The sequence below is a fragment of the Eutrema salsugineum genome, unplaced genomic scaffold, assembly GCF_000478725.1.
Source record: "Eutrema salsugineum unplaced genomic scaffold, Eutsalg1_0 scaffold_4, whole genome shotgun sequence".
NCBI lineage: Eukaryota > Viridiplantae > Streptophyta > Magnoliopsida > Brassicales > Brassicaceae > Eutrema > Eutrema salsugineum.
In genome coordinates, this window is record NW_006256686.1 from 3,613,759 (window position 1) to 3,622,226 (window position 8,468).

The following is an 8,468-nucleotide window of genomic DNA, read 5'->3' on the forward strand; positions in this document are numbered from 1 at the left end:
TTACGCATTCGCCGCGGACTTCACGCACCTTCGTTTATTACCTCTGCGCCATCCCGTGGTTTACGCGGACTCCACGCGCTTCGGTCGTTTTATAAATAGGTGAGCTTCTCATAATCTCCAGATCTCTCATTTTTACTAAAAGGTAGCTCTCCCTTCTCTCTTCTTTCTCTCTCTAGTTTATTTATTTTTCAGCTAGGGTTCCGAGATTTTCGCCGTCTCAGATCTTTTTCTGGCAAACCTTGTTGTAAAACGCTGTAATTTTGGTACGAGCTGTAAAATATGTCGAGCCGTTCGGGAAATTTGCTTGAACCCCTATTCTTTTATGAAACGAGCCGTGCGGATGCCGCAGCGGGGAGTATGACGAGATCCTCCGAGGCATCTGCGTCGCCGAGCCCTTCCAAAAATTCTGCCGAGGCTCATGATGTGTCGAATTCTCTGAGCCCTTCAGGCACTTGTTCTGTTAGTAACGAGGCGTCTGCTTCGACGAGCTGTCATCGAGGTCCTGTCAACCAAGAGGAGGTTGACTACGCCGCGGTTAAGGCCGAGGAAGAAGTGTTTTCTTTCGACCCGGTTGAGGCGAGGCTTGAATTAGAGCGGCTTATGGCATCCCGTGGCGCATCTTCTTTTGGGATGGGAAAACCCAAACAGGTGAAAAGGCAAAAACCTGATCCTCCCGGTTCCACACTCTCTTCCCTCGTGTCGCTCGAGGCGTTGCGTCATCGTTTTGGAATATCTGAAGCGGTTGAATTCGTCGTTCCGGAGAAGAGTGACCGAGCCGACAAGCCTCCCGAAAATCATTTCACCTTATACGAGGCGTTTTTCGAGCTCTGCTTCCTATGGTTCCCAATCCCTAGAGTTATCCTTGAATACTTGTGGGAGCATGGATTTCGATCGGGCAGATTATGCCGAGAGGTTTGCGACATATGATCGGCATCCTGGTTCGGAGCTTCAAATGTGGTGTCGAAATCGAGCTCGGTCATCTGCTCAATCTGTTGGAAATCCGGAGAGCCCCGGGAGGAGGCAGATTTTATATTTCCAATAAGTCTAATCGCCGGATCATAGGCGGTTTCCCGAACAAAGATCAGTTTTGGACTGAACGTTTCTTCTATGTTTTGGTGAACGAGGCGTCGGTGGGCGAGGATTTTGTAAATAAGACGAAGACCATTTGGGGACCACTTGGTAGTCGATCCGAAGCCTTGTTTTGGCTCGTAGCTTGTTTTGGTGTGATTTCCATTTTCTGACTTAGTCGTTTTGACGTTGTTTTGCAGTTCGGAGTTTTTTTCCTCCTGTCCCCGACGACCTTTTCTCCGTTCGAGATACTCTTGCGGCTCGGAAGGTCAACTGGAGAAAGCATTTTTCTTTCGAGAGAGTAGAGGGAGCCCGAGCTATCTTCGCCGGGGTGTCTATCAGTTCCTCGTCATCAAATTCATCGGGAGATACGCGAGAGAAAATGGTGATCATTACGCTCAGGGATAAGAAGCGATGCGAAGCCGAGGAGATTGCTAGGAGAGCCGAACAAGCAGCTCCTGCGGAGACCGAGGCGGTACCTCGGGATGACCCGCCGAGGCATGAGGGGGAGGAAGTCGCCCGAGCTGCTGACGAGATCGCTCTCGAGGCGACGGCGCAGGAGGCAGCGCTCGAGGTAGAACCGGGCGAGATTGTTCCCGACGCGTCTGGGGAGAATTTCGCGGCTCGGGATAAAACACTGCCCACCTCGGCGATTCTGGCCCTTCCGAAACAATCGAGGCCTCCGGCTTCAAATCTGCTGAAGCATGATACCAGCAGAAAGAGGTCGGCTATGGAAAAGGGCAAGGGGGTGGCCATCCAAAAAGACAAGCCGTCCAAAAAGAAACGTAAGTCGGTGCCCAGCGAGCCCGTATCTCGTAAGCTGGTTGTTGATGACCCGGCTGCTTCCGCGGTAATGTTCGCCCGCGTCAACAATGCCAACTATCGTCTACCGCCTCCCGAGCAACTGAGGCGGTCGAAATCCTATGCTGCCATGGCGCAGCGCGGTACCAAGGTACCTTTCTAATTTGCTTCTTCCTTGTTATCACGTAGTCTTTGAATCTAAGGAGTCAACTGATTTTGCAGTTTGTCGCGGCTATCAACTAGATGATTGCCGGCTATGAATCAGACTTGGTTAAGGACGAGCGCCGCTTGGAGGAGGCTCAGAAGGAGGCTGCGACGGCTAAGGGAAAGTTGGACGAGGCGAGGGCCAAGATTAAGAAGCTAGAAGAGGAGAAAATAACTCCCTCAGCCAACATTGACAAGGTGTCGCCCGTGGTGACTCATCTTGAAGAATCTAAGATAGCCAAAGGTGCCGAGGTGGCTTTGTTGCAGAGGCGTATCGAGGTCAAGGATGCCTTGTTCGACGCCAAGGTCAAGCGCGCGAAGAAGGAAGCGAGGCGCGAATTTTCCGCCAAATTCCAAAGCACCTCGCCAAAGTGGAGGAAGGTCTCGCCAAGCTCGAGAAGGCCATGAGTGATGAGAACGAGTTGGGGCAAATCAAGAGCAACCTTGCTATGATCGACGAACTCCGGAAGCCCGACGGCTTGACTTTGGATGCCGAAGAGGCAAAGTTAAAGAATTGGGAGAGTGAGTACGTCCATGACGAGGCGTACGAGCGCATCGCATCCGAGATCCAGGGCGAAATGGTCTTTTCTCCCGTATCGCTGGATTCCATCGACACCTGCTTGGGTAACGAGCCGATTGAAGAAACAGCGGCTAATCTGGGCGTCGAGGATCCGACCGGATCGAACACGGGTACGCCGGCTCTTACGAACCTCCTTGTCGAGCGGGAGACGCAATCTGCTGCTTGACTCTTCTGTTTTCTACCTTGTGTTTACATTCTCCTTTTTGTGCTAAGTGCCTGGATGGCGTTATACGTTTTTCAGACTCGTATGTATTTTTGCTGTTGGCGCTTGGATTGATTTTCAGACTGATGGCATGATTTTTCTATAAATATATCTACCTTCTTTGTTCTTTCTTAGCGATATTGAGGATTTATGTTTATCGTTTCGTGACCAACTCTGTTGGACGGAGAATGTCTTTGTCCCCGAGCCGTTAGAATAGTTTGGTCGGGACAGGCTATCTTATATTGAATAGACTTTGTTTAAGTTGAAAGGTCCCGAGCTGGGGGTTATCTCTTTAAAGAGATTGTCGTTCTTTTGTGCTTTTGACCGTAAGTGCCGAGGCGTTTGAGTTAAGAAAGAGATAGTGCAAGGGAAATTTACGTCGGATTTAGTTTTGGCCGTTTTGAGGCGCTAAGTTTGGAACTCTTGTTGCCGAGGTCCATGTCTTGAGACGATATCGAAGTTTGATCGTAGACCGGCGTTCTCGAGAGGGTGAATGCGTTTGCCGGGTTTTAAGAGTTCGTTTCGGTTTTAGAGAAAGCGATGTAGTCTCGACTTACAGTCTCGTGTGCGATGACGAACCGTGGTGACCGATACGTTTTTGGTCAGAAATTTGTATAGCACGCTTGATTTTAATCCATAGAGGATGTAGCTTGCACCCTCGTTCTAGGGAAGGTGGTTAAAAGTCCATTTAGAGAACTTTGTGAATGTTGCCTCGCTGTGGCCAGCAACGAGCCGAGGTGTTTGGAAACGTAGCGTGTCGAAGTGAATGCAAGGACAAGAAAAAGTCTAGGGGAAGTGTACATAAGTGATGAGTCAAAACTAGCCGAAGTGACAAATGAACGAATTAAAAATCTGAGGTGAATATGATACAACTGACTGGTTTTAAACGAATGGAAAACTGGCCGAAGTGGCAATGACCCTAGAGATAGTAGACGAGCTAAACTTATAGAGTTAATGAAGGTATGTGTATACGTACCCACTTCCCCCCTTTTTTAGGAGGGGGGACAGCTGAACCCGTCCGAGGACGGGCTGCCTACGTACCCTTTGCAGGGATCAAGCCGTCTCGAAGTTCATGTTGAGCGTGTTGTGGCCTTAGTGATAATACTTCTTCAGGTGCATTGCATTCCACGATCTTGGAATTGCTTCGTCAGCTACCGTCGCAAGTTTGTAGACTCCTGGGCGAACTACTTCTTTAAATCTTCGACTTCGGACATTTTTGTTGTAGTATCTCACCGTTGCTTGTTGGTAGTTCTGGATTCGGATTAGAGCCTGGTCGCGCCTTTCGTTGACCAAATCGAGCTCGTCCAGCATCATTAAGTGATTCAAGCCCTCCTGTCCTGGCAGAAGTCTTCGTCGAATACCTGGGAAATCCACCTCGGGGGAAATTACGCATTCCGCTCCATAGACTAGAGCGAATAGAGTTTCTCCAGTAGCTCGGCGCGGAGTTGTCCGATGCAACCAAAGGACTCCTTCGAGCTCGTCTGCCCATTGTCCTTTCTTGGTGTCGAGCCTCTTTTTCAGACCGTCTAGGATCGTCTTGTTGGCTGCTTCGGCTTGTCCGTTCCCTTGGGGATATCTTGGCGTAGATTTGCTCAAACGAATTTTCCATTTCTCGCAGAAAGCTTCAAAGCGCGTTGAGATGAACTGGGATCCGTTATTGGTGACTATCTCGTAGGGGACCCCATGTTGGCAGATGATATTTTTCCAGACAAAGTTTTCGACTTGGGCGTCCTTTATGCTCGCGTAGGAATCGGCCTCGACCCACTTAGAAAAATAATCCGTGAGGACGAGCAGAAAGTGCTTCTGCTTCGATCGATGTAGAGGTCCGACTATATCCATCGATCATCTCATGAAAGGATAAGGTGACGAGATCGATGACAGCAGCTCGGTAGGTTGGTGGATTGTAGGTGCATGCCGTTGACATTTCTCGCACTTCGCTGTAAACTTCTCACAGTCCTTGACCATCGTAGGCCAGAAGTAACCGTGCCGTTTTATCTTGATCGCGAGTGATCTTTCGCTAGAATGGTTTCCGCACGCACCGCTGTGCACTTCGTGCATTATCTTTCTTGGCTCCGGTCCCTCGACGCATGTCATGAGCGGTCCTGAAAATCTCCATTTAAACACCTCGCCGTCGACAAGGACATATCGCACGGTCTCAGCTTTTAATTTGCGGGCTTCCCACCTGTCGTATGGTACTTCTCTATCGGCGATATATACTCGGATGGCTCCGAGCCATTCTTTGTCGCAGCCGTACTCCAGCTCGGCTGGTGAGGCGTCTTCATCCATAGCGATTGCTTCGCCGCTCTCTGGTTCCTGCTCAGGAGGATTTATCAGCCGAACTCCTTCTACCTCTTCGATGCTATGACGTTCGATGAATTCGACTGGAATTGTCCGTCGGAGATCCGGGTCTGAAGTCGAAGCAAGTGCTGCCAAGGCATCTGCCGAGGTGTTTTTACCTCGGGGTATTCGTGTGAGCTCGAACTCGTCGAACTTTTGCACCAAATCTTGTACCACTTTGAGGTAAGCTCCCATTCGTCCATCCTTCGCCTCATACTCCCGTTGAATTGACATGCTACGAGCTGTAAATCGCAAAAGGCTCTTATCTTTCAAACTCTGATTCCCTGTGCCAGTCGTATGCCAACGATCAGTGCTTCGTATTCTGCTTCGTTGTTCGAGGCGTGGAAGTTCAGAAGAAAAGACTGCTCCAATATTTCCTCGGTGGGAGAGGTGAGACGGATTCCTATTCCCGATCCGTGTTTAGACGACGAGCCGTCGACGTGCAGCATTGATGCGTGCTCGTGTCAACTACGTGAGGGAACAAGTTTTACCCTTAACAAAACAAATGAAAGCCGCAAGTGCACAGTTAATCATTTGTAGTATTTAGGGATCGAATCCACAGAGATTTGTGTGCCTGGTATTCTTCTACGGTTTTTAACTTTATGTCTAGACTAAATTGGTTTTAAAGGTTGGTTGTTTTTCTTGCGAATTAAACTAAAACAAAAGAAAGCAAATAAATCTATCCTAAAAAGCAAGTAAAGAAAATCGAATGAAATGTAAATTGAATAAGTAAAATATCGAACTAAACAAAAATAAGGCAAGTAAAATATCGCATGAAAGGTAAATAAAGCAAGTAAATAACGAACTAAGGAAATTGAAATGCAGGTCTAAGAAAGCAAGTAAAAATCGATGGAATTGTAAACTATGGCTAAAAACGCTGAGCTTTTGGGAACTCTAAGGGATCATAATCGGTTTTAACACTAAGGTAGATAGATTGGGATTGACGGATAACAATATATGGGTTCTAGAGCTAGAGTACGGCGGTATGACTACGTCACTGTCGTGATCATAACCAACTGTTTCTCGCAACCCTGACCAGTAGGTTTCCACTCTGGCCCTGGAAGGGAGAGAACACAAGAGCTGCAAAAGACTCGTTAATACTCACGATCTCGCCGCAGGTAGGTTTCCACTCCTACGGAAAAATCGCCTGTTTCATTCTAGGGCTGATACTTAATGAAAACTTTCGCAACACTAACTATCTAGATCAGACACTAGGTGATCAATCAAGCATACATGCAATAAGAACAAGAATAAACAGAGAACAGGTCGAAATCCCAGATCTATAAACCTAGATGTCTTAATCGATTATGAGAGCCCCTTTCGGGAACCCTAAGCCCAACTCGGGATCTACTCAGACATGGCTGAGTTCGACATCATCATTGGTTTTAATAAAAGTAATGAAAAACAGTAAAGAAAAAAGATAAAGAAAGCTTCTCTATTGAAGAACTCGGACTTGAACAATCTTCTACAAAAATATCAAAAAAAGGTTAAAGGAAAAGGGTTTCTGTAAAGTATGAATGGCTCTCTCTAAAAACGACCTAAATGACATGTATTTATAGTCTCCAATACTCCATGGTCTCTAGGGTTCCGGAATTGAGGCTGGGAATGACTTTGGGCTTCAGATAAGTGGGCTTTAAGTCGGAGCTTGAATGCCGCGGTCGGGAGTGTTGTGACCGTGACAATTGGCTTGTTGGCCGCGGTCGGGAAGCTTCTGACCGCGGCAAATAGCTTGTTGGCCGCGGTCGCGTGAGTTGCTGGCCGACTCCACGTGGCTCCGGGGCTAATGAAATATCTTGAGATCCAACCGTTGGAATGTCTCCTAACCAAGTGCATTTGAAAGCTGGTTGATTCTTCTATAAGTTGTCCAATTTTGAGGGTGATCAGACAGTGAGAATGTCTTCGTCTCTCCATGATAGTTCTGACGGTCTGCATTTATCCAAAAGAGTCTTTTTGTTCCATTTTGTGCCTCTTTATCCCAAATTATCTGAAAAGTCTTTTAAAATCCGGAAACATAGAAATCCTTTGAAAACCTTTGAAATTGGAGTAAAAACACCTGTAAAAGATATTAAAATGATCCATAAAAATGGCCAAAATCCGGTGTTATCAAGCATCCATACTTCGTTTGGGGTCGGCTCAATCGTTGCCTCGGTCGGAAGTTCGATGAGAAAATCTGCGAGCACCTGTGATTTTGCAGACGACCTGTTCTGATACTCGATGTCTTACTCGCTTAACTCTATGGCCCATTTGGCGAGCCGCCCGGATTGGCTCGGGCTGTGTAGGATTGAGCGCAGCGGAAGTGTAGCGAGCACAACAATCGAATGTGATTGAAAATACGGACGCAGCTTGCGAGCCGATACTACGACGGCTAGGACGACCTTCTCGATCTGGGGGTAACGGGTCTCGGTGTCGGTCACTGTGTGGCTGACGTAGAAGATGGGTCTTTGCTCGGATCGCTCTTCTCTTATCAGCACACCACTCACAGCCGTAGCAGATACGGCGATGTAGAGGAAGAGGGGCTCGCCAGATTACTGTTCAATTCCTGGAAAGCTGCTTCGCATCGCTCGTCCCACTCAAATTTGTTATTTCCTCGAAGGATGTGGTAGAAAGGCAGGCACTTGTCGGTGGAACGGGAAATGAACCTGTTTAGTGCAGCGACCCTTCCTGTGAGCCTTTGAACTTCTCGCTTCGTCCTTGGAGAGGGCATCTCGATTAATGCCTTGATCTGTTTAGGATTCGCTTTGATGCCTCAGTGAGTCACCAGGTAGCTGAGGAACTCTCCCGAGGTAACCGCGAATCTGCACTTCGCGGGGTTTAGTTTCATGTGGTGTTTGTTTAACTGCTCGAAGCATTTTTGTAGGTGCGCGACATGGTCTTTCTCCTCGAGTGATTTGACCAACATATCATCGATGTAAACCTCCATGGTTTTTCCAAGCTGATCTGTGAACATTTTATTGACGAGCTGATATGTTGCCCCTGCGTTCTTGAGTCCGAACGGCATGACTTTGTAACAGTATATCCCGCAATCGGTTATGAATGCTGTTTTTTCCCGGTCATCGGGATGCATCAGGATTTGGTTGTAACCAGAAAACGCGTCCATAAATGTTAACAACTTGTTTCCCGTAGTGGCTTCGACGAGCCGGTCGATGTGTGGTAGTGGGGAACTGTCTTTTGGGCACGCCTTGTTGAGGTCAGTGAAGTCTACACAGACCTGCCACTTGCCGTTCTTCTCCTTCACAACCACCGGATTCGCGAGCCAGTCCGGGTATTTGGCCTCGG

The 8,468-nt window shown here is 47.9% G+C and overlaps 1 protein-coding gene across 1 annotated transcript; it reads left to right on the forward strand.

Moving 5' to 3' along the window:
- The first annotated feature begins 357 nt into the window (after nt 1-357).
- LOC112084377 (uncharacterized protein At3g60930, chloroplastic-like) lies at nt 358-2,481 on the forward strand. Its single transcript, XM_024153500.1, has 4 exons — nt 358-855; nt 900-1,179; nt 1,269-2,020; nt 2,113-2,481. The coding sequence occupies exons 1-4, from the start codon at nt 358-360 to the stop codon at nt 2,479-2,481; spliced, it is 1,899 nt and encodes a 632-aa protein (XP_024009268.1).
- The last annotated feature ends 5,987 nt before the right edge of the window (nt 2,482-8,468 follow it).

Excerpts from the sequence above, each read along its gene's own strand:
- LOC112084377 (XM_024153500.1), top strand. The coding sequence starts at position 358 with ATGACGAGATCCTCCGAGGCATCTGCGTCGCCGAGCCCTTCCAAAAAT. Across the intron at positions 856-899 it reads TATGGTTCCCAATCCCTAGA|ATTATGCCGAGAGGTTTGCG; the intron begins GTTATCCTTGAA and ends TCGATCGGGCAG. Across the intron at positions 2,021-2,112 it reads TGGCGCAGCGCGGTACCAAG|ATGATTGCCGGCTATGAATC; the intron begins GTACCTTTCTAA and ends GCTATCAACTAG.